At 37.7% G+C, this 25,810-nt stretch overlaps 2 protein-coding genes across 3 annotated transcripts in view; one reads left to right on the top strand and one right to left on the bottom strand.

Moving 5' to 3' along the window:
* Window positions 1-20,657, bottom strand: part of CENPK (centromere protein K) — a 34,026-nt gene extending 13,369 nt beyond the window's left edge. Inside the window, exons 1-5 of one of the 2 annotated variants that reach the window (XM_043971353.1) lie at window positions 20,522-20,657; window positions 19,645-19,783; window positions 15,764-15,820; window positions 12,371-12,443; window positions 847-893 (exon numbers count right to left, since the gene is read on the bottom strand). In XM_043971353.1, coding sequence (XP_043827288.1) covers window positions 847-893; window positions 12,371-12,443; window positions 15,764-15,820; window positions 19,645-19,761 — 294 coding nt within the window. In that variant the 5' untranslated portion in view covers window positions 19,762-19,783; window positions 20,522-20,657. Of the gene's footprint in view, window positions 1-846; window positions 894-12,370; window positions 12,444-15,763; window positions 15,821-19,644; window positions 19,784-19,922; window positions 20,456-20,521 lie in introns of those variants that run through there. The other variant, XM_043971361.1, reaches the window with a different exon arrangement.
* PPWD1 (peptidylprolyl isomerase domain and WD repeat containing 1) overlaps window positions 20,656-25,810 on the top strand; it is a 32,999-nt gene continuing 27,844 nt past the window's right edge. The window contains exon 1 of the mRNA XM_043971341.1: window positions 20,656-20,892. Coding sequence (XP_043827276.1) covers window positions 20,703-20,892 — 190 coding nt within the window. The 5' untranslated portion in view covers window positions 20,656-20,702. The remainder of the gene's footprint in view (window positions 20,893-25,810) is intronic.

The raw sequence follows: 25,810 nt of genomic DNA, 5'->3' as shown, positions 1-25,810 counted from the left end.
TGAGGCCTAGATTTTGTTATTGCCAATGAGTTGATTTGTTTTGCTTAATAATACTTGTCAGGGGGGCAGCTAGGTGGCACAGTGGATAGAGCACCGGCCCTGGAGTCAGGAGTACCTGAGTTCAAATCCGGCCTCAGACACTTAACACTTACTAGCTGTGTGACCCTGGGCAAGTCACTTAACCCCAATTGCCTCACTAAAAAAAAAAATAATAATAATACTTGTCAGGGGATGAGTGAGTAGGTAATGCTAGAGATACTACATTTAAATGAAACAAAATAAGTCCAGAAGAGGGTACAAAGAGGGCAATTATTTTAAATTTAATATACTTTTAAAAAATCTGTATGTAATAGAAGTACAGAGGTTCATGTATACTTCTTTTGTTCATTGTATGGCAAAATTTTTAATAATTAATATAATGATTTTAAAAGCACATTTAAAATGGAAAAAGTTTTTCTAATATTTCAGGTAAATACCTTTCCTTTGGTAAAAGGAAATAAAAAAACATCCCTTTGTCTCTAGCTTTTAACATTTATCCCAAACCTGAAATGAACTGAAATTTACATAAAGCAGTATTGTTTATAGACTGAGACTTCTCATTTACTTTAGCAGAGGATTCTATAATTCCAAAACTTGGCTCAGATAAAAACTACTCTTAAAGAAAACAGTCCTCTTTCATTTAACACAGGATTTATAAACTAACAAAAACAAAAAAGACCCTGTAAAATTTAAGGAGTAAATGAGGATTTAAGTTGTTTTATATTAGTTTTGGGGTGTCATGTTAATAAACAAACTATTTTACTTCTAAATTACATGTAGTTACTACAAAGTAACTAAAGAACTTACCTCCTCTTTTCCTAGTACTACCAGATTTTCTGGATTCAGTGGGATTACTAGGGGAAAAAATATGATAAAATTACATGTATTATCACTTTATTTAATTCCAATATATTTCTTAGAAAAGTTGAATTTAATTTGTGAACTAAAATGGCACTTTCTCTGTCTAGACAATTCAGACACAGTAAAATTCATCTGGTTCTACATTCTACTAAACTTAAAATTATTTGTCTAATGAATTATTTTGAATAATTGTTCAAATCATACAGTGCTACTATAACCTAAATTCTGTGACATACAGGCCTCCTGCCAGTTTAACAATCTTTTATACATATTCTATAAGCACTCAAATCAATTGCAAATTAACTATCCACAATGTACAAGCTACTATGCTAAACACTGGGTGATATAAATAAGAAAGTAAGTTGTGGCACTGATGTCAAGAGAGGACAGTATATCTAGAAGGAAAGGGTGATCAACAGCTGCAGAGATGTCAAAAAGAATGGGGGCTGAGAAAAGGTCACTGGACAAAACAGTTGAGATGGCCGATAACCTTGGAAAAAGCAGTTTTAGTCACATGGTGGGGCTAAAAATTAGCTTGCCAGGAGTGAGAAGTGAGTTGGTAAAGATAAAATCACTCTGTACACAGTATCATCAACATTATGTGTTGATCAGCTGTGATAGACTTGATTCTTCTCACCAATACAACGGTACAAGATAGTTCCAAAGGACTCATGATGGAAAAGGCTCTCCAAATCCAGAAAAAAAAAAGAACTGTGGAATATGGATGCAGATTGAACCATACTATTTCTTTTGTTTTTGGTGCTGTTTTTCTTTTTTGAGGTTTTTCCTTTTTGCTCTGATTCTTCTCTTATAACATGACTAATGCAGAAATATGTTTAATGTTATTGTACATATATAACCTATATCAGATTACTTGCTGTTTTCGGGAGGGAAAAAAATTTGAAATTAGAAATCTTATAAAAACAAATGTTGAAATCCATCTCTACATGTAACTGGAAAATAACAAAATACTTTTATAATTAAAAAAAAAAGATAAAATGACTCTTTCTAGGAGTTTGGCACTGAAGGAGAGGAGATACAGGGTGACAGCCTGAGGAGATGGCAGGGTGAAGTAATGGTTAGTGTGGATAGTGGAGTCTTGGATATGTTTGTAGGAAGAGGGTAAAAACCTGTGGATAGGGAAAGATTGAGGAGGAGAACAACTGAGGGGATAGGGTCCCTGAAGAGAAAGGAGGATAAGATCATGGGCAGAAGAAGGTGGTTTAGCCCTGGCAAGAAGTGCTGGGGTAATGTTTCCTTCCTTAACTAGAACAAAAGAGGATGGGTAATGATGTAGAAGGATTTCGAGGTGTGGGATAGGTAAGAAAGGGAAGACTCATGGCAAATGGCCTCGGTTTTCTAAATAGGAAGTGAGGAACTTTGTTGAGGGAAGCAGGGCTGGGATAGGGGTGGACCCCAGAGAAAGCCTGAGTAAAAGGTAAAAGTTTGGAAAACCACAGTGGGAAGTGTGAGACAATTAGCAATTAAAAAGACTGCCTATACAGCCCTGAAGACCCAAATGACATAAGATAGCACGAATGTTTAGTAGACCTAATGTCAGAGTTGTATGACTTCCCTTGGCTATAATCACAAGAACATGAATAAAATATTTAGGAGGCAGAAAAAGGCATAGAGGTTATAGCAGATTCCAGTACAACTCTCCATTCTGTGTACTTCTAAGATAGACTACTGGTAATTTAACCCATAGTAGTACAAAGTCTGGCAAGCTCAAACAGAAAGTTGGGGCACTAAATGCTAAGTTTGGGAGGGACTAATGCTACTTTAAAAAGAGGAAAGAAAAAGCAATTGGACTTTTAGTTTTACTGGTATAGGGCAGGGCTTCTTAAACTTTTTCCAATCGCAACCCCTTTTCACCTGAGAAATTTTTACATGACCCCAGGTATGTAAAATAAGTATACATTTTACTGTTGTCAATTTTTTCACAACCCTCACATTCAATAACACAACCTTACATGGAGTCGCAACACACAATATAAGAAGCTTTGGGAACTCTCAGGTGAAGAAACTCCTTGTACCAATTCAAACAAAAAAAAAAAAATCAAAAAAAAAAAGGGGGGGGAGGGAGGGAGTAATATACTATACATGGTCTTTAGCAATATGATTTTGGCAGCTATATGGAAAACAGGAGAGACTGGAGACAAGAAGACCAATTAGGTTATTGTGGTGTTGTGGTTTTTTTTTTTTTTTTGGGGGGGGGGGAGCGGCATTGAGGGATAAGTGATTTGCCCAGGGTCACATAGCTAGTAAGCGTCAAGTGTCTGAGGCCAAATTTGAACTCAGGTCCTCCTGAATCCAGGGCCGGTGGTTTATCCACTGTACCACCTAGCTGCACCAACATGCTTTTAAAAAAATTTTAAGTTCCATATTCTTTCCCTCCTTCTCCCCCTCCCTATGAAGGCAAGCAATTTGATATAGATTACATGTATACAGTCATGCAAAACATTTCCATATTAGCCATGTTGCAAAATAAAGTGCAGATATAATAATAATCATAATAAGAGTAATAATAATGATGAAACATTTTAAAGTATGCTTCAATCTGCATTCAGATTCCATCAGGTTTTTTCCTCTGGAAGTGAATAGTAGTTTTCATATATCCTTCAGAATTATCTTAGATTACTGTATTTCTGAAAATAACCAAGTTATTCATGCTTGATCATCATACAATATAGCTGTTACTGTGTGCCATGTTCTCCTTTTTCTGCTCATTTCACTTTTTTTTTGTTCATATGTCTTTCCAGGTTTTTATGAAACCATCTTGTCATTTATTCTATCACACTAATATTCTATTAAATCATATACCATAACTTGTTCAGTCATTCCCCAATTGATGGGCATCCCCTCAATTTCCAATTCTTTGCCACCACAAAAAGAGGTGACATATTTTTATCCATATAAGTCCTCTTCCTTTTAGCTCTTTGGGGGTACATACCTAGTAGTTGTATTACTGGGACAAAGAGTAGGAACAGTTTTATAGCCCTTTGGGCATAGTTCCAAATTGCTCTCCAGATCAGTTAGAGATAGTTCTAAAGTGAAGAGATACTGGTATGGTCCCTGCAATCTACCCTAAACAACATTTAGTTAGTATGTTCAATTCCATTGAGAGGGCCTCAATTGTATGAAAAATGAGAGCTATAAAAGTAATATTCCTGAATTATGAATTTGTTCATAGATAGCACCATATGCATGATCACCCCTAATTTTACAGGATGAATACATTTTCTCTAAGTGGTATTTGATCACTTCATTAGTAATGTGCTGCTTAACAACTTTTAAAAATGAAGTAATTTATGAGCAAGAAATGTCTTATACTTCTGAATATTAAATGAGGAAGAAATAAAGAAACTAAAGGAACTTTTACACTTAAATTCAAAGTGTTAATGGTCTAAATTCCCATGGAAAGCTTGTGTGGGATTTCCAAACTTCAAGGGCTCTCAACAAGAGAGTACCTTCCTCATTATAGAAAAGAATTCATGTCAATAGAAACTAGTTAGGAGTAAAATCTCAAAAGATTTCATGCCCAAAGAAAAAATATGCATGGGGCAGTATCTCTGTGGTTACTGGACTGTATTCTTGGGTAGAATTTCCAAATGGGGCAATTACTGGCCGGATTTGGGGTTTTGACAGAGTTACTTTTGGAATTTGCAATCTGAATTTCTAACCTGTCAGGATGGTCATTATGAAGGAACCTGGCAAATTTGCAGGTGGATTGGCAAATCTGATGAGGGAGACTGCCAGGGTAGAAACAACCATAGAAGTTAAACAAGTTGCCAAAAATAACAAAAATAGCAGAACAAAAAGGAGTAGAATATAAACTGTTCTTGAGTTTAAACTCTAAACTCAGTGTGTTGCTTTGATAGTGTCATGCACATAGTAGGAACTAAACGAACATGGAGTGGAGAAAAGACAGTCAAGCCTTAACTATTCAGGACAATAAAAGGAAAACAAACAAGTCAAAAGAATATTTAAAACCTCATTTTAACAGTTTGGAAGCTCCACAGGAACTTTTCTCAGTATATAAGAAACATGACTCCCCACTTGTTGGCCTAATTATATGCTTTCTCCCTTTTTTGCTATACCTAAACAGCTGTTTTTTCATTTAAGACCTTAAAGTTCTACATTATTATAGTTGTTCTTAGATTGTAAAGTCTTAGAGGATAGCAAGTTTACTCTATTAAACTTTTTTTACTTTATTAAACTTATTTTGTAAATGAATGAATGAATAAAAAACACTTATTAGGAACCATGTACAAAGTACATGCTTTGCACTGGGGTTACAAATAGAAAAGTAGACATAGATAGCTCCTGTTCTCACATTCTAATGGGGGACACAACACATATTAGAGGTCTCAGCAGTAAGTTAAATGGAAAGGTCCCATGGCTCTTAGGATGTAGAAAGAGAAAAGAGATAGTAACCCCTCTTTATGTCATTCCTAGTGGTAACATCATGTTTCTAATGCTGATGCATTTGACAGTTCCAAGGATTTTCTTTTCCAGATTGCTGATACAGAGGTGCTGTGGGTTGTAACATCTGCAGGAATAGCTGATAGGTCCTCTCTCCATAGGGGTTGCTTCTCAATTTGATGGCTTTGGAGGCTGGGCTAGAAGCAGGACTTATGGCTGGAGGGGGAAGTATGATGTCCTTCTCATGATTCCTTGACTTATTTTCCTATGGGTAGAAGTTGATCACTGATTGATGTTGGTGACAAAGAATGGAGACTCCATCTTCTCAGTGACCGCTCAATGATGGCTGCAGACCCTGGGCTAGAAGCAGGGAAAGTTCCCAGGGCTCTTGTACTTTGCAAAGTATAAGCAGCAAACCATGTGACAACAGTCCTGGTTTGCAAAAAATCTGAGTATAGCCTGTAATCTATTATTTTTCAGCATGTACTTAAAAACCTTCTGACTGACTTTGATGGACCTATGATGTTAAAGATTAGGCTACTCCCTTCCAGCAGTGCAGATGACAATATATCCATACCTTCTCATCCATGTCCTTCCATAAATCCACTAGAGAGTCCTCCCAATTTGTCAAGGGCTTTCCTCTAGATATCTTGACCTTGAATGGATAAAACCGAAGCTATCCAATTATTACTTATTTTGCCACTTAACCAGCCCATCTCCCTTTCTGGTCATGCGTCTCTCTATTGCTATCCTTTCGTGCTGCTGCTTCCGCACAATTCTTCATTGTTAATATGCTGCAGCCCATGATGTGCCTCTCTTCATTGCTCTTTAGTTCTTTAGAGAACCTGGTATTATTCCATGACTCAGTCACAGAGCATCCACAGAAGATACCGATGTTGTAAAAATATGGGTCTTTGTTTCAGGAAGAAGGTTGGAATCATTAAAAGCTTTGTGTAATGTCCCAAAGGCTCTTTCTCCTATTCAGTTCTGGACCCAGTTCACTGTACATCTACAAAGTATGTCCAAAATACACACTGATGGGCCAGCTGTACAGATTATCCAATCAAATACTTATTGTAGTGGGTTACAGACATTCTTTATCTATTATCGTCTGTGGATAGTTAGGCTGAATTATTTTGAAAGAGTGGATCTCATTTAGGAGGCTATATAATGCTCTGGGGGAGGACCTCATCATTTATAGGGAATTCCTCTTCTATTTAAAGTCTGTGCTAGACAACTTCCAAGATTGCTACAAGTATCTTTAATAAGCATATATCTCCCTGTTTTATGTTTTGCTTGATATTATCAGAGTCTAACAAAACTATACTCATATACCTTTCAAGGAATCTTGCACAATTTTGACATATGCATGGGAAATAATTTATTGTAAGGTTTTCTTACAAGATGGCAATTTGCTCTATCAAATTAAATGCTTTTTTATAGTCAAAAAGAAATATGCGGGGGGCAGCTAGATGGCGCAGTGGATAGAGCACCGGCCCTGGAGTCAGGAGTACCTGAGTTCAAATCCGGCTTCAGACACTTAACACTTACTAGCTGTGTGACCCTAGGCAAGTCACTTAACCCCGATTGCCTCACTAAAAAAAAAAAAAAAGAAAGAAATATGTGGGGGCAGCTAGGTGGCCCTGGATTCAGGAGGACCCGAGTTCAAATCTAGTCTCAGACACTTGACACTGATTAGCTGTGTGACCCTGGGCAAGTCACTCAACCCTCATTGCCCCACGGAGGGTGGGGTGGGGATGGGGAGCAATATGTACAATGGGACTGTACAGTCTGCAACTATTTCTCAACTGTGATTGCAAAGATATAATCTGTTATAGAATATACTTTTTAAAAGCCTATTTATTCCTTTCTATTACAATAATCAAGAATGCCCTCAGTGCTTATGGAGAATACTGAAAGATTTTATAGAAATGGAAAAGTAGGTATATAGATTAATAGTTGCTATCTTCCTGGTTGCCTTTTTTGTTGTCATAATAAAGTCTGAGATTTTTTTATCCAATTATTTGGTATACAAATTATTTGGTATTCTATCTTCTTTCAGATGGATAATCAATCCCTCTTCATCTTTAAGATTATGCTTTAACCAGCATAGAACTCATCTTGGCAAACTTGGTCTAATCCAGTTGTACTCCCCATTTTCATGTTATATAATGCTATTTCTACTTCCTTATTCAGCAAATCAGAAATTGTGGTAAGTGTGCTAGCTCCACTATCATCAATGAAGAAGAGTTTGTCACCAAAATCTAAATAGATTTTTTCCAATTTTTATTTATTGTCCTTCCAGTTTCGTATTTCAGTAAACTTATTTTGCCCTATATTGCTACATTTTTTTCATTTAATAGTATTTTACTTTCCCCAATTACATGTAAAGACAGTTTTCAACATTCATTTTCATAACATTTTTAAGTTCCAAATTTTTCTCCCTGCCTCCCTTCCACCCTCACAAAGCCAGCAAGCAATCTCAAATAGGTTATACATTACAATCATGTTAAACATTTCCACATTAGTCATGTTGTGAGAGAAGTATCAGAAGAAAAGGGAAAAAAACACAAGAAAGAAGAAACAACAACAAAAGTGAAGATAGTATGCTTCAATCTGGAGAGCATTTTCCACCATGAGTCTTTTGGCATTGTCTTGGATCACTGTATGGCTGAGAAGAGCTAAGTCTATCACAGCTGATTATCACACAATATTGTTGATAATGTGTACAGTGTTCTCTTGGTTCTGCTCATTTCACTCAGCATCAATTTATGTAAGTCTTTCCAGGTTTTCCTGAAATCTGCCTGATTATCATTTCTTAGAGCACAATAGTATTCCATTACATTCATATACCACAACTTGTTCAGCCATTCACCAGTTAATGGGCATCCCCTCAATTTCTAATTCTTTGCCAACACAAAAAGAACTGCTATAAATATTTTTGTATATGTGGGTCCTTTTCCCTTTTTTATGATCTCTTTGGGAAACAGACCTAGTAGTGGTATTACTGGGTCAAAGGGTATGCAACAGCTCCGTTGCTCTTTGGGCACAGTACCAAACTGCTATCTAGAATAGTTGGATCAGTTTACAACTCCACCAACAATTTCCCCACATCCTCTCCAACATTTATCATTTTTCTTTTTTGTCATATTAGACAATCTGATAGGTATGAGGTGGCACCTCAGAGTTGTTTTAATTTGCATTTCTCTAATCAATAGTGATTTATAACATTTTTTCCAAATAACTATAGAAAGCTTTAATTTCTTCATCTGAAAACTGCCTGTTCACTTCCTTTGACCATTTCTCAACTGGGGAATGACCTGTATTCTTATAAATTTGACTCACTTCTCTATATAGTTGAGAAATGAGGCCTTTATTAGAAATACTGACTATAAAAATTGTTTCCCAGCTTTCTGCTTTCCTTCTAATCCTAGCTGCATTGGTTTTGTTTGTGCAAAACCTTTTTAATTTAATGTAATCAAAATTATCCATTTTGCATTTCATAAAGTTCTCTATCTCTTCTTTGGTAATAAATGTTCCCTTCTCCATAGATCTGACAGATAGACAATTCCTTCCTCTTCTAATTTGCCTACGGTATCACCCTTTATGTCTAAACCATGTACCCATTTTGACCTTATTTTGGAATACAGTGTGAGATGTTGGTCTAAGCTTAGTTTCTGCCATACTATTTTCCAGTTTTCCCAGCAGCTTTTGCCAAACAGTCAGTTCTAATACCAGAAGCTAGTCTTTCCTCCGTTGCTTTTTGCTATTTTTAAAGAGAATACTGCTGAGAACTTTACTCCATCCTCCTCCACAAGATTTTATAAATGAAAATCTTTCTTTACTTGGCAAGGAAATCCAAGTGTTTGTTGGCTGAGGTGGGTTTTTAATTTTGTCTTACCATTACAGACTGATTTTATTTGGTCATATTTCTTTGGTAAATAATGATTATGTTGATGTCTATTCTTTTTCAAAGACAATTCATGTTGGAGAGATGGTCTTAATTCAGACCCATAAGATATGAAAAATGTATACAACATAAATTTCTCTTTAAACTAAACATTGCTCCTTCGTCAAAATAGTTCTCTGGGTAGATGAGACATCCTCACTGCACTTGAGCATACATTGGGTGTAACACATCCCAACACTTCCAAATTAGATCAAGTAAAAAGAGAAAAGTCAGAGAATCCCTTCAAGTACATGATGCTTGGCTTTTCTTATATCTCATGAGGCTATTTCATGGCTCTATTGAAATATGGGCACATTAACTTCTCACCCATTTTGTGCTGCCTCACCAGATTATTCTATGAAGGAAAACTTATTAGGAATTTTCACAAATCAGAGGCTCTCATTTTAAAGGTGTCTTTCCCATTGACAGGTTAGAAATTTATACCAATGTGAACTAACCACTAGAAAGTCACACTCCACTGGGCCCATGCTATGAAGACTGTTAAGAGTCACTCAGGAGGGGGCAGCTAAGTGGTGCAGTGGATAAAGCACCAGCCCTGGATTCAGGAGGACCTGAGCCTCAGACACTTGACACTTACTAGCTGTGTGACCCTGGGCAAGTCACTTAATCCTCATTGCTCCATCAAAAAAACCAAACAAAAACAAATAAAAAGAGTCAGTCAGGAAAAGTATGGTCTCAATTCTTCTTTTTTTGTTTTGTTTTTTTATGGTCTCAATTCTTACTTTGTATTGTGAATTTTCAAAAAGCTGAAAAAATTAGGGAGGTTCAAAATGAATCCATAATCTAATGATTCTCCATTGCCTAGTAGTACAAAACAGTTAAGACTATTATATAAAAAATACACTTTTCTATAAAGATGTACATAATCTTTTAGTTATATGTGATTTAAACTATAAAAGGAACCTTAGAAACAAGAGAAATATGTAAGAAAACTTGCTTTGTTTATTTTAGCTAGCAATTTCTGATTCCTTACTTTTTTTGGTTTAGGGATCTTGCTCCAAAAATGAGTTACAAAAAATAGCCTGAGCTGCTTCAACTAGAAAATCAGGGAACCAGATTATATGATCTTTAAGATCACTTACAGTTCTCTTTTATGAAGTTACAAACTCATAAAAAAAATACTGCATAAGTAAAAAAAGCAACTTGATTGTAGATACAAAAAATGATCTACTCAGCAAGCAACAAATTTTATACACATACACACACATATGAATGTGTATATATACATGCATACACACAAATGCTTTAGATCTATATTACATTTAGCTATAGGAAAGGGAGAGGGGAGAGATGGAGTCAGACAGTAAGGCAAAGAAAGACCAACAAAGTCAGAGAGTCATATTTTCATGGAAGAATGTGTCTATCATGTGGCCTTTCAGGGTAAAACTGTTAAAGACCTTAAATGCTATATTTTTTTCACAACTAGACATATATATACACACACATATAAATAGATCAATAACTACACACACACACACACACTTTAAAATGGGATATCATCTTTTGGCACTTGCCCCACAGTCCAAAGAAAATAAAAGATCAGGTATTTTCTCACATCAATGTATTCCTTTTTAGATTAAGGAGTATATGAATTAAACAATTTTTCTTTTATTCAGTAGGCTCTGGTTTATTCTTTTTTTTTTTTTGGTGAGGCAATTGGGGTTAAGTGACTTGCCCAGGGTCACACAGCTAGTAAGTGTCAAGTGTCTGAGGTTGGATTTGTTTTTTTTCTTTTGTTTTTTTAAGTGAGGCAATTGGGGTTAAGTGACCTGCCCAGGGTCACACAGCCAGCAAGTGTTAAGTGTCTGAGGCCGGCTCCGAACTCAGGTACTCCTGACTCCAGGGCCAGCGCTCCATCCACTGTGCCACCTAGCTGCCCCACTGGTTTATTCTTTTTGTCCAAAGTGGAAATAATGATGTTTTGACTAAATTTAAAATGTGTCAAGGAGGTCAGTAATGATCTCTGGTAATTCTTCCTGTGATGATCAATTTATGTAATTATCTGATGGTTCTGTGATCTCATTTGATGTAGGTATACTATCCAATGATACAGATCACAACGCATGTAAACCTGTCCATTCTACGTGACTTTTGTCATATATTCTGGTAAGTTCAGCACAAGGTATTTACCCAATATGTTGAGTTCATTCCCCAATCACAGGGATACCAATAGAGCATATAAGATATGCATTGGTTATCCTTTGCTCTTGCTATGTAAGTGGCTCATACTTTTTGATAATACATCTTTTGATAACACTCTTGACATCACTTCTTTCTCATAATTCCTTGGTTGTAATGAGATGCAGCTCATTCATGTCCACATCTGATATCCCTTGGGTGATCCTTAACTTCAATTTTTCAGTGACTGTGACAGACATGCAACACTGCTGAAAGAATACTGGTGCAAAAAGAATAGCCCTTTGTTTCAGGGGAAAGCCCAGGGTCATTATTGTTGTTTTTTAATCATGTCTAACTCTTCATGATCCCATTTGGGGTTTTCTTATCAAAGATACTGAAGTGGTTGGCCTTTTCCTTCTCTATTTCCTTCTCGGAAGGAAACAACTTAAGTTTCAGAAAGCCAATTTAGTCTATTCTTTCCTACCTGCTCAATTCTGGGCCCACCTCTCTGCCTATTTGTAATAGTACCACTCTAGGATGCCATAGGTACCAATGAGCAAACTCTACAGGTTGTCCATCCAACTGCATATTATAGGTTGAACAATAATCAATTTTCAACCACTTAGTTTTTGTGCACGCAAAGTTAAGGTAAACTTTCTGGCATGATTGTAAATCTCATTTAGGAAACTCGATTATGTTCTAGGATTTGACATAATCAGCACAATGCCACCTGCAAACAGAAGCATCTTCAAGACCTTACCATCTCCTACTTGAACTCTGCCCTGGCCTTCTCTATCAGTGGCAAACATCTATAGTGAGCTTAGGTTTTATGTCTCATTTGATATTAGTAATCAGGTCATAAGCAAGGCTATATCTGTTACATATTAAAAGGAAAAGATGCCTACCTGATTTCAATTTTATTGAATATAAAAATTTAATCATATAAAAAATTCTTACTGTCAGGAGTTCTTTCCAGCCATTGATTGCATTCTGCTGATAGACTCTTTAATCGCATTGTTAATAATGTTAGCTAAAAAAAAGCAAAATAAAATTTAAGCTGAAACTTAGAAAATAAGTCATTTCATGAGGACAAATAAAAAGTTATGCTATAAAGAATAATTTATTTCAAATACTGGAATGCTACAAAACACCTAACTTAGAAATAGCCAGTGAAATCACACAAAATAACCCATCACCCCAAAATAGAATTTTGAAATTAACCATGTAATCACCAGGCAATAGTCCACTCATAGAATTGAGGCCCAGTACTGAAAAACAGTATATAAAAACAAAATCGGGGCGGCTAGGTGGCGCAGTGGATAGAGCACCGGCCCTGGAATCAGGAGTACCTGAATTCAAATCCGGCCTCAGACACTTAACACTTACTAGCTGTGTGACCCTGGGCAAGTCATTTAACCCCAATTGCCTCACTAAAATAAAAAAAAAAATCAAGAAAGCATAAGAAATACTAGTAAAATATGACATTCTAAAAGCTAAAATCCTGTTGTCATATTGATGGATTAAGTTTCTTTATCTATATGATTGAAATAAGATGAAAAATGAAAACCAGGACAAACCTGATTCTTGCCAACATTTTTACGAAGTCAATTTGCTAGCAAAGTTCTTGGAAACAAACAGGTATTTAAGTACAAAATGTACTGAAAATAGCCACACATTCCACAATCCTCTGCACCAACATCTTGGCTTTTGTTTTACTGAAGAATTCCAAATCAGCTATGCCTTCAAAGCATGGGCCAACTTCATGTGTTAAGAAGACACTCTGGGGGGTAAACAATCCGCTAAAAATAACTTTTTTTCCTTTCTGCAGCTATAACCTTTCAGTAATCACAGGATCTAGGATTTGGAGTTGGAAGGAACTTTTGGGATCACTAAACCTGAGGAAACTGAGGTCCTAAAGAGGTTATGGGACTGAAAAAAAAATCATAAAGGTAGCAAATAGTAGAACTTTGAACAAAGGCCCTGACTCCAAATGTAGAGCTCTTTCTGACATCCTGCAGCCATTCTTCTTCTTCTTCTTTTTTTTTTTTTAAATTTTTTTAAGTGAGGCAATTGGGGTTAAGTGACTTGCCCAGGGTCACACAGCTAGTCAGTGTGTTAAGTGTCTGAGGCCGGATTTGAACTCAGGTACTCCTGACTCCAAGGCCAGTGCTCTATCCACTGTGCCATCTAGCTGCCCCCAATCCCTTCATCTTAAAATTGAGGAAACTAAGGCCCAGAAAGCTTAAATGACTTGTTCAAGGTCACACTGGTACTAGAGATGAGATTTGAACACAGGTCCTCTGACTCTAGAGCTATTTCTTTACACTAAACCACACTGCATGATGGAAAACAGGAGAAAAGTGCCAGGCAACTAAAAAATCCTTGTACTAACTAGATTCTAAGAAAATGTAAGAAATCACTAGTTCTGGAAATAGTTAATCAATAGCAAGCATTTATTAAGTCTTTACTATGTGCCAGGCACTGAGGAACAAAAAAAAAAAAAAAAAGAAAAAAGCTCCCTTGAAGAGCTTATATTCTAATGGGGGAGGCAATGTATATAGACTAACACATACAAGATGGGAATGGCACTAGCAGCTAAGGGAACCAGGAAAGGCCTCTTGGAGGATGTTAGCCCTTGAACCACTTTAATGGAAGCCCGGAATTTGAAGAGTTAGGGTAATACTATAAAGCATTCAAGCATGGGGACCACCTATTGCAAAAGCAAGAAGACAAGGGATGGAATATGCAAGCAGAAAGCAGGCCTTATCTTAAAGATATTTCAGGTAGGGGGCAGCTAGGTGGAACAGTGGATAAAACACCAGCCCTGAATTCAGGAGGACCTGACTTCAAATCTGGACTCAGAAACACGAGACATTTACTAGCTGTGTGACCCTGGGCAAGTCACTTAACCCTCATTGCCTGGCAAAAATAAATAAATAAATGTAGAGTGCCATTGTTTAAAAAAAAAAAAAGATATTCCAGGTAAAAAATCTCCTTTTCCCACTGATCCCTGCAATGTGCCATTTTCAAAACTGAAGGCACCAATAGCAACTGAAGCACTCATTTCCATTCACAAATATACTGCAAAACATAGTTTACCAAATTAATTTGCTAACATATTTTATGTTACAGAATATGATTCTCTTACACAAAGCTTTTTAAAAGCTCTTGATTACAAAACAAAATTAGTATGAAAAGAAATAGAAAACAATGTCTTCCAACAAGAAGGACAACTAAGTATTCCTCTGCCAATTTTCTTTTATGGCATAAAAGTGAAAAACTTCAACATTGTCTTTAGAGCAATAAGGAAAATGGAAATATTTTTTCTTTTAAGCTCAGAAGGGCACAGTTGCTTCTCAAAATTTCCTAATAACCTCATTAGGAAGATGGACACTATCCTAAGATATCTGTTTGCTCAAAAATTTTCTGATTTTAATGTCCCGGTATATAGGGTTTGAGTTTATTCTTATTTCAGGCCTAGTCTACACTGCACCAATTAGTGGAGATTAATTCACATTTTGCCATATCAAACTAATAAAAAAAATTGACTATTTTCTCAAAGTTTTAAATGATCTCTTAAATTACTTTCCATATCTCAAACTCAGACAATATTTTATTTTCAATATGCATAAAGTTACATCTAGGATAAAAAAGTCTCTATTTTGGTAATGCCCTTAAAGAATTTCAACACACAATACTCCATTTTCAAAATAAAAATTACCATTAGCAAAATGCTCTCAGCTTTTTGATCAGGCTGGAGTGTGAAATTTTTCATCTGGTAAATAATGTTGTCAAATAGATGTTTTAAGATACTCACTACACTGACAAAGAACATGTTATGATCTTTGACAGTTAACTATGGCCAAAAAATTCACCAACTCCCTTTGGCCAAATTAAGCTAGACTAGGTCTTTGCATGAAAGATATATAGTCAATACACCACAAAGCCTGTTTTCAAAGGTTTTTCAACTTGGAAGAGTTTGCACTCTGCTGGTATTAGCCTTTAGTAACCCAATATCACCTTCAGCCAGGTATGAAAATGGTACAAGTTTAGGCTACTGAATTTTGGAAAAACCTGCTAAAAATCATATACATAATTTACTTTTCTAAAATTTTTGAAACCATTAATGAATTCTATTTACTTATCTTTTAGTAAGAAAAAAGTATGGGGCAGCTAGGTGGCGCAGTGGATAGAGCACCAGCCCTGGAGTCAGGAGTACCTGAGTTCAAATCCAGCCTCAGACACTTAACGCTTACTAGCTGTGTGACTCTGGGCAAGTCACTTAACCCCAATTGCCTCACCAAAAACCAAAAAACAAAACAAAAAACAAAAAACAAAAAAGTGGCATACCTCACCATCAGAACGGTTAAGTCTTTCACCTCCAGCAAGTGCTATCTCCTGCTGATACTTAAAGAAAAAGAAAATAAATTACATGCTGTATAAAGCACACAAATACAACCAAGTCAATTTAATACCCATAAAATAAATATAATTGCCAATATTAAGGACAGGGATAAGAATAAGAATTAGATCTGAGATTTCATGACATAGGCTCTCCAGGAAGAGGAAACTACCAATGCAAACCTGCAATTTATGTTCTTAGAGAGTAGCTTAGGGCACTGAGAGGTTAGTGACAAGCCCAGGATCAGCCAGCATGTATCAGGGGCTCAACTTGAATTCAAGGTCTTTTTGGCTCAGACTGGCTCTTTAACAACTACACCATGTCCAAGAATTCAAAGCTCTTACTTGCTAAGAAACAGTTCTAAGAATATACCTAATGAAATATGTCACAAGTAGACAAACATTCAGAGAGACCACAAATATTTAGAACTTACACTGACTACACAAGCAAGTAGGCAGCAAGTAGGAAGAGAACCAATTTGGAGAACATTAAAACAGCTCAATAACTAGAGAAAGGAAACTAGAGAAAATCAACAAAGTAATTTTAGAACGATACAAACTAGATAAGCAAATAAAATTGCTGTTCATATTGATTAATCTTTTAAACAGAAATTAAGTACTTAAAAATACTTTTTTAAAAAAGGCAAAGAGGGAGCAGCTAGGTGGTGGAGTGGATACAGCACCGGGCCTGGAGTCAGGAGGACCTGAGTTCAAATCCAGCCTCAGATGCTTGACACTTATTAGCTGTGTAATCCTGGGCAAGTCACATAACCCCAACTGCCTCACCAAAAAAAAAAAAAAAAAAGCAAAGAGAAAATCAGTGGCCAGCAATATAAAATTATATCGTTATTACATGTAATTTTCAAGAATTTTAAAACCTACCTCTCTAGCGTATACATATCTCATTCCTCTACCTTTTTTCAAATTTTCCATTTCTCCCATTTCTTTCAAATTCACAAATATAAGCATGTCTACAGCAAACAGACATTCACTAAAACAAACTAACACATGGAAAAGAAAAACTATATCTAAATTATCTTTTGGACCTACCCTTTATATTTTAGGTATACTGTAATATTTGTGCCTAGACACGCACTTACAGGCACTCTCTGCTTTTAGTATTTGGAGTATGTATATACATAGCAGACACCTCGCTCCAGGACTTTGGGATGTTACAAATTCTAATTCTGTCATTCAGAATTTCCAACTTTATGCCATTGATAAGTATGCCTTCTAAAACTTCATTCAAGCCATTAGTAAAAATGCTTACCACGAAGAAGCCAAGAACCTCTTATAGGTTAATCACCATTAAGCAACACTCTCTGGGTATATAGTTATTCAATCATCGAATTATTGTTATTTATACTTTTAAAAAATGATTCATTCCCCCCCAAGGCAATTAGCATAAAATGTTAAGATTGGCCCCTCTCAACATATAAAAATAACGACTACTATTTACATGGCCTTTAAGGTTTGCAAAATGCTTTTCATGTGTTTTTTTTTAGTTCTCACAACAACTTTAGGAGATAGGTGCTGTTATCTCCATTTTACAGATGAGGAAACTGAAGCTGAGTTGAGCAAAGTTAAGTGACTTGCCCAGGGTCACATACCTAGGAAATGTCTGAAGTAGAAACTGAACTCAGGTCATCTTCTTGACTCCCAAGTCTGAGTGAGATTTTCCCCATCCTTTAGTTATAAGAGATTTACCAAAGTCATAAGTGATTTAATTAAGATAATAACCAATATATTAACTAAAATTGTGATTTATTATATTTAGATATTATTTTATTACAATTATATAAGGTCAATAGGTTAAGTCTCTCTTCTAACTTTCAATGTCAAGCATTAAGTAATATCACAAGATACAGTAGTCAGCAATACTATATTTTAGAAACCATGAGTGACATGCTTGACTCAAGGAGTTCACACAGCTCACCAGTGGCCTGCTTCAATAATAGGAGGGGGTCATGGAGCATGACTATGACCCACCCTGTTTGTCATCATAAGCCTTTGATAAGAGTATTGGAAAATGTTGACATTATGGTCACGTAGGCAGTTTCCCATATTTCCTAAGAACATGCTTTAATTTTGAAAGTGCAACTAATCAAGATTAATACTATGTTATATAAGTGTAACTTTTGGAAGGGTATATAAACCCATGGATTTTGTAACTCTGGGTCTTTCAGGTCCAACCCCTGGATGACCGGCTTTACTGGGGGACTAACCCTCTCTCAATAAACCTATTTGCTTCAGCCTGGAAACTTTGTTGTTTCTTTTCATCCGTTGGACTTAGAAATTTTCCCGACACAAGTATAGAGCTCCAAGATATTAAATACTCTGTGTGTACTCTTTTATTTAAAATGGAAATACAGGAAGTACCTGCTTTAATGACACAGTGCATTCTTAGAAATCACGTCATAACGTAGATCACTGTATACTCAGGTGAGAAAATAATTATCAATAATCAATTTCTTGGGGGACCCAGGGATCAGTCCATCCTCCCTTTCCCCCACCCCCAACTCCAAAAAGTCAGTTCTCCTAGAGAAACTTCATCAAATCTCACCTGGGACAAACCCAAGGGAACAAAGGAAATGGAGACAAATTCTTTTGTCTAGATTGTTCAAGGACTGATTAAACCACATGTGGATGGACTTTGCCTTGAGCAACATGATCTAGGAGTTTTTTGCATTCTTTTCCCAGACATCATCCCTAGAGTTAATTTCAATGTAGACCACCTTCAAGTCATGTCAATAGTTGAATGATGCTAAACAATTAGATTTATTTGATGTATAATTACCCAATTAGCTTTGACCAAGGTATAATAACCCATCTCTATAAAAAGAGGATAAAAAAGCCCTTGGAAGCCATGAGGGGACTTCAAGAGCTTCTGGGTGACTTCTGGTTCTCTCCTAGTTCCCTGAGACCACTTGGTCTCTGTGCTAACTGGCATGCTGAAGCTTTCTACGCGTCTTCTCTACCACCCGGTCTGAAACCATGAGAAGTTAGGGATAAACTGGGGTCTATAGTAATTATTTAAATTTAATTATTACTCTCAGTATATACTATTGCCTTCACTGAGTAGAAAAGACTGATGCTTATTAAAATGTCAAAGAAGCAAAGTGGCAGAATGTATGAAATGGTGAAAAGAAGTGGTTGCCTATGCTCTCTTGCAGCCATGGGACATTTTTTTCAAGAGCCATTAAAAACATGTATCTCTACAAAGTAACAAAAAGCAAAATAAAACAAAATTGGAAATACTGCAAATACTCCAAAACAGAAACAAAGATTTATGTCAGAAAAATAATTTTGCTTCTTAAAGAAGATACCAATTGTTCTATTAACTTGGGGGGGGGGGGCAGCTAGGTGGTGCAGTGGATAAAGCACTGGCCCTGGATTCAGGAGGACCTGAGTTCAAATCCAATATCAGACACTTGACGCTTACTAGCTGTGTGACCCTGGGCAAGTCACTTAACCCTCATTGCCCAGCCAAAAAAAAAGAATAGGCACTACAAAGAACGGGTTGGTTAAAAAAACAAAAACAACTTTGTGAGCAGCTTTTTCCAAGACTGCATGACATACAAAAATAGTTAGGTATTTATATTTAGCACAAGGATGTGTACTTCTGACCAAGTCAAGAAAAGATGTACCTGAAACACACAGTTTATAATGTTTTTAAAAGAGGAGCTTATTATAAATTCTAAGGAAACCAATGGGGACTTTTAATTTATTCTTTCTGGTTTCCAGTTTTTTGCTCCCCCTCCCCCACCACACAGAGCTAAGTATTTATGCAAATTAATTTTGGAATATTTAGTCTATCGCTTGGTACTTACTTTTTCCATCTGTTTCCATAATTCTTCACATTCTTCAATAATTTTATCTTTTCTATCCACAATATATTCTTTATCTTGAATATCATCTGGAGTTAGATTTTGCTGATATACTGCCATACCTTCCTGTTAGTCTTTTTACCTAAGTAAAATGGAAGTCAGAAATGGCATGAAATTAATATCTAATATTTGTAGCCCGCTTTTTTTTAATTCAAAGTGCTTCTACCTTACTCGATATCACTCAATATCAATAATTATCAAATCCAGCCTCAGACACTTACTAGCTGTGACCCTGGGCCTCGGTTTCCTCATTTGTAAAATGAGCTGCCCGAAATGGGGTCTCTAAGGCTCAGTCACGACAGAAATGAAGGTAGTATACGACTACGTAGTAGGCGCTTCATGTTTGTTGACTAACATCTCCTATGATCTACGATACCCTCAAGCACGTTGGGGGGGGGGGGGGAGTTAAGTAACTACGGTGCCATCTTGACGAGGACAACTTGAGGCCGGTAAGGCCAATGACTGGCTGAGGGTCACAAGGCAGTACTTGAACTCAGGTTTTCCTAACCCCAAACCACCGTTCAGGCCAGACAGACCTCAAAGGATTAAACCACCTTCTAACCCCACCTAGGCTCGGACACTAGAAGGCGCGATATCCACCCGGGGTAGAGGGGGTAGAAATGAGGGGATGGGAGACGCCCCACCCCAGGCCAGGGATGCCGACAAGAGGGAGATGTGCGGAGGGGAAACAGGGAGCTCTTTCCGGATCGAGTCCCCCTCAGTCGAGGTAATCTCATAATGCCCTTCCAGACCCTCCCCCAAGGCCACCGCCCCACAGGAACCCGATGAAAATCAACCTCATCCCCACCAGGTTCCGCACCTGGAGAACGCTACGATAAGTGTCCCCGGGTTCCAAGCGCGCGCGCAGCTCATCGATTGGCCACAATCCGGGCTCGCCGGCCAATCCCACAAGATCGTCGTGCGTCATCAGGCCGCGACGCGGACATGGCCGAGGAAGAGAGGCGTGGCCTGGTCGCTGGCCCCATGACGTTTCCGGCACGATGGCTTCTGATGGAGGTAGCCGGGGTTTGGAGCCGAAGAGGAAAAAGCGTCGGGAGCTGGAAGAGGCAGCGGCCGGGGGAGAGGAGCCGCCTCTGGTAGTGGCAGTGGCTCGAGAGAGGGAAGAAGAAGATGAAGAGCGGTGGGTCGGGCCTCTGCCCGTGGAGGCCGTCCAGGCTAAGAAGCGCAAAGGTAGCGGGCGCCGGCTGGGGGACTGGAGGGAGGCCCCGGGATCGCTGGAAGCCCCCGGGGTCCAGGCCTGGAGTGGAAGGAAGCAGGGGCCCTTGGGAGGATCTTCCCTCCGAGTCCCCTAACGGTTGTCTGTAGTAGGTCAGCAGAGCCGAGTTACGCGCCTCCCTGGACCGTAGGAAGCGCCATTCAAAACAGTGTAAGGTCGGGAACATCAGATGTTCCGAATTAAAGTACAAAAGCATTTTCAAAACAGATGTGATGAATTTGGGTGGGGGGTGGGCGGGTATGCGTCAGAAAGAACACATGATAGAATGCACTGGTGGAAGCAACCTGTACCTTTAAAAGACACCCAAAAAATTAGGTCACAAATGATCTTTTTTATACGTTTACTTGGATTTAAACAGCAAAAACCCGCGTTGCTGCAACAGCCGCCTTACTAAACTTTTTTGTTCTCCAGACATCCTTCGCTACCAAAGCTGATTTATTTTATATACCACTTTTTTGCATCACCCCCCCCCCGCCCCCAACTTTAGATGATTCTCTATTGGTCCTCAAAACTTTCAATAGCTTTGCGTTCTGGGGCAAAATATTCAATCATTCTGGGCCCTACCTGCCTCATTTTAGGCACTGGACTAGATGATTTCTAAGATGCCTTCTGGTTCCTATTGCTTCTGTGGCACTGCCTTGCCTAGCCAATCTAGGATTGTTGTTTGGCCTTTGTTCTCGAGGATCATAACATTGGGGAGAGGGGAGGGTGATGTCATAACTTGCAAAGAATTGCATTTAAATGAGGGAGGGCTGTGCACAAGTCACCAGCCTCACTTTCTCCTCCAGAGCTATCTGGGTCCAGTGGCAAGATATAGATCAGGACAACTGGAGATGGCCAGCCAATCTAGGATAATATAAGTAGGGTACCAGATTTGAAATCAGAAGACCCAGGTTCATGTGTTGACTTAAGATGTTTTCTTCAACAACTTTAGCCCATACAAGGCTTTTCTTTCCCTGAAATCTATTGAATATTTTCTAGTATTCTTTTTGGACATAGCATATCCTTGTACATTTCCAAAATTGCTTTCTCAGAAATCATTGTTGTAGAATACCATAGGGAAGATAGCTGCCACTTGGTACAATGAAAGGTTTTTAAATTTCCAAACTTAGTAGTGCATTTTCCATAAATATGAAATGAAACAATCTTGAATAAATCAAGGGCTGATTCATTTAGTTGACTGTTCCTCCATGATTGTTTACCTCATGTATCTAGATGAGGAAGTATGGGTAGAATACAAGAAGGGAACCAAGATAGGAAGACTATTCTTATCTGTTCCAAGTTTCAGGTCGCATAGGTAAAGGGGAGTGCTTTCAAGCTTTATACTATTTTGCAAGTGATCCAGAGACTGTAAAAGTGGAAAGGGCCTTTTCCTAGCATCACTCTTCCAGGAAACAGCTTTCACAAATGCAAGAAGAACTTGGAAGTTAGACATTGGTATTGTGAGTAATTATGGAGGAAGTGGGAATTTGAACTGGATCGTGATGGGAGGATAGCTTTTGGACATATATATAGCCTTGAGCAGGAAGCACATTACAGGCCAGGAGAGGTGCATGAGTAAAGGCACAGAAGTTAGATGAAACATGGTGTGCTGTAGCATTTGGGAAAGAAAAGGGAATAAGGAGCCAAGGGTCTCATTTTCTTAATTGGTTGCTAATAATAGCTAGCATTTATATAGCACTTAAGGTTTGCAAAGCACTTTCCTTATTTGATTCTCACAACAACTCTTTGAAGTAGTTTCTAAAATTATCCTTATTTTATAGATGAGGAAACTGACACGCAGAGGTTAAATGACATGACTGGGGTTGCACAGCTAGTGTCTGAGGCAGACTAATGATTTTGATTTTCCTTCACTATTGTTATCCAAACCTGTCATGGGTGTATATAGCTATATGCAGCTTCTTAGAAGTTTTTTGAGTGAGGATTTAAAATGATTAAAGCAGTAAATTAATCTGGTAGCCATGTGCAAAATAAACTGGAGCAGAGAAAGCCTAGGTAGAGATTGGTTAGATGGTTATTGTGGTAATTCAGACAGGCTTAGATTAAAGTGGTGGCAAGGAATTAGAAAGGAGGAAATTTATGTTTGAAAGATTTTGAAGGAAAAATTGAAAAAATAATGACTGGAAAGAGATCTCTAGAAGAAGGGGATAACAGCCTGGGACAAAGATGACACCGATAATAGAAGTAGGCAAATTGGGAAGAGGAACCTATTTGTGGACAAGATGATTCTGATTTTGTGTATGTTGAATTTGAAATGATATCAGGATCTGCTAATAGAAATGGTTAGTAGAGAGGTGTGGTGTGCAGTGGGAGGCATTGGATGTAGAAAGCCTGAGCCTCAGCTCTGCCAGTCCAGTGGTCCAACCTTGGACAGGTAACTGCTTCATTCGAGAATCTTGATGGTGGGGAAGAGAGGATGGTGTGGCCTAAAATCTTCCAGGGAACAACAATCCCAAAGAGGAGTAGATGGATTTCTAATGTCATAGACACTATATTGGTAATCTTGGATGTGTCATTTAGTGTTCTTGGACCTCAGTTTTTTCATCTGTAAAGTGATCTTCTGTGATCCTGTGATTCCTTCTTCCACTCAGTCATGCAAGAACCTTGATTAAAAGAGACTCTCTCCTTTTTTCACCCATCCAAACCATTTAGTTGCTAAATCTTCTCTCTGCCACCCCCACTCTCCATGCAGTCTTCTCTTTGTCATTCTCATTACCTTCACCATAACCCAGGCCCTTATCTTACCTGAACTACTGCAGTAACTCTTCCCATAACCTCACTGCTCACCCCCCACTTTAATTCGTTCGATACACAAGTCCTTGATTATTTTTTAACACAAAAATATAACTGTCATTTGCTTAAAACTACTTAGTGAAAAAAAAAAAACAAACCTGTTCTGTCTCTCTTGTGTACTCTTAGGGTTAAGGACTGTATTTTGGGGCAGCTAGATGGCGCAGTGGATAGAGCACTGGCCCTGGAGTCAGGAGTACCTGAGTTCAAATCCAGCCTCAGACACTTAACACTTACTAGCTGTGTGACCCTGGGCAAGTCATTTAACCCCAATTGCCTCACTAAAAAAAAAACAAAACAACAACAACAAAAAAAACTACTTAGTGATACCCCAGTACCACTCAGTAAAGTTCATTAGTTCAATAGCTCAAATTTTACAGGCCTCTTCAATTTAAAACCAACCTAACTTCTGGTTTTCTTCCCCCTTCATAAAATCTGTGCTCCAACCAAACTGTCCTATCCACTTGTCCCCAAACATCCTAGTGTTTCCTGCCTCTGACCTTTTGCTTATGCTAATGCCTTGGCCTCTACTTCTGATACTTGTTGGGATCTTAACTGGCCTAGATTGCATATGTTACAATTGGAAAGCATCTTAGAGATCTTACAAGATGAGATGCTACATCTAGGAATACTTGGATTTTACCCCTTCCCTAATCACCCTAAGAAGATGAACTTCTTTTCATAGCACATTTTAGTTTTTATTTTAGTCTGGGTTTTTTCCCTGTAGATCTGTGAAATCAAATAAAATGAAACTTAAGAGGGATTACTGTAAAAAGTCCTACACTTGGGTTAAAAAATTCACATGCAGAAGTACAACATGAGAGAGTTGTATACACACAACAGTTGGGGTGAAAAACCTCTGGGGATTTTAGGCAACTGGATGAGATGAGCCAAGAAAAAAAAATAGATGAGCCTAATGTCTGAAAGTGCTAGTGCAACTGTATTTTGCCTTGGTCACACCATATAAAGAAAGGCTTATGTTCAGTTCTGGGCACTGCTTCTTAGCACTTTGATAAACTGTTGCATATGAAAATATCCCCAGTACCTCTTGCTCTTTCCTCCTCTTTATGTAGAAGTACTAGGAATACTTGGCCTAGAAAAGAGAACCTAAGTCTTAGAAAGCTATGACAACTATTTAAGAATTTGTAGAAGAAAGATTGATAATAATAATTAATAACAATAGCAACTAGCATTTCTATTGTGCCTACTTCATGCCAGGCACTGTACTAAGAGCTTTACAAACACAATGATTTCATTTATCCACACAACACTGGAAAATAGGTGCTATTATTATCCCCATTTTACAGTTGAGGACAATGAGGCAGAGTTTAAGTGGCTTGCCTGAGGTTACACAGCTAATAAATGTCTGAGGCCATATTTGTACTTGGGTTTTCCTGACTCAAGTAGAATCCATGAGATTGCAAGCAGCCAGAAAGAAACAATTCAAGTATTGTGGAGCCACAGTCAAGAAAACACAAAATTTAGCAGCTTCTATATTAAAGGATCTGAGGGCTTGGAATATGGTAATCAGGAGAGCAAAGGAACTAGGATTACAGCCAAGAATCACCTATCCAGCAAAACTGTGTATAATCCTTCAGGGGAAAAAATGGGAATTCAATGAAAGAGAGGACTTTCAGGCATTCTTGATGAAAAGACCTGAGCTGAAGACAAAATTTGACTTTCAAATACAAGACTCAAGAGAAGCATAAAAAGGTAAACAGAAAAAAGAAATCATAAGGGATATTATTAAATTTTACATTTCTACATTGGAAGATGATACTTGTAACTCATAAGAACTTTCTCATTATTAGGATAGTTAGACAGAGGTCACAGATGTGAGTTGAATATGAAGGATTGATATCTTTTAAAAAATAAAATGAAGGGGTGAGAGGAATGCACTGAGAGAAAGGGAAAGGGAAAGGTGGAATGCGTAAAATATCTCATATAAAAGAAGCAAGAAAAAGCTTATACAGTAGAGGGGAAGATGGGGGAGGTACCCATCAATTTGGGAATGGCTGAACAAATTGTGGGATGAGATTATGATGCAACACTATTATGCTATAAGAAATGATGAGTAGGATG

Source organism: Dromiciops gliroides, chromosome 1, assembly GCF_019393635.1.
Source record: "Dromiciops gliroides isolate mDroGli1 chromosome 1, mDroGli1.pri, whole genome shotgun sequence".
In the NCBI taxonomy this organism is placed as follows: Eukaryota; Metazoa; Chordata; class Mammalia; order Microbiotheria; family Microbiotheriidae; genus Dromiciops; species Dromiciops gliroides.
The sequence above is the reverse complement of the archived record's forward strand: the minus strand, read 5'-3'. Positions and strand labels throughout refer to the sequence as shown.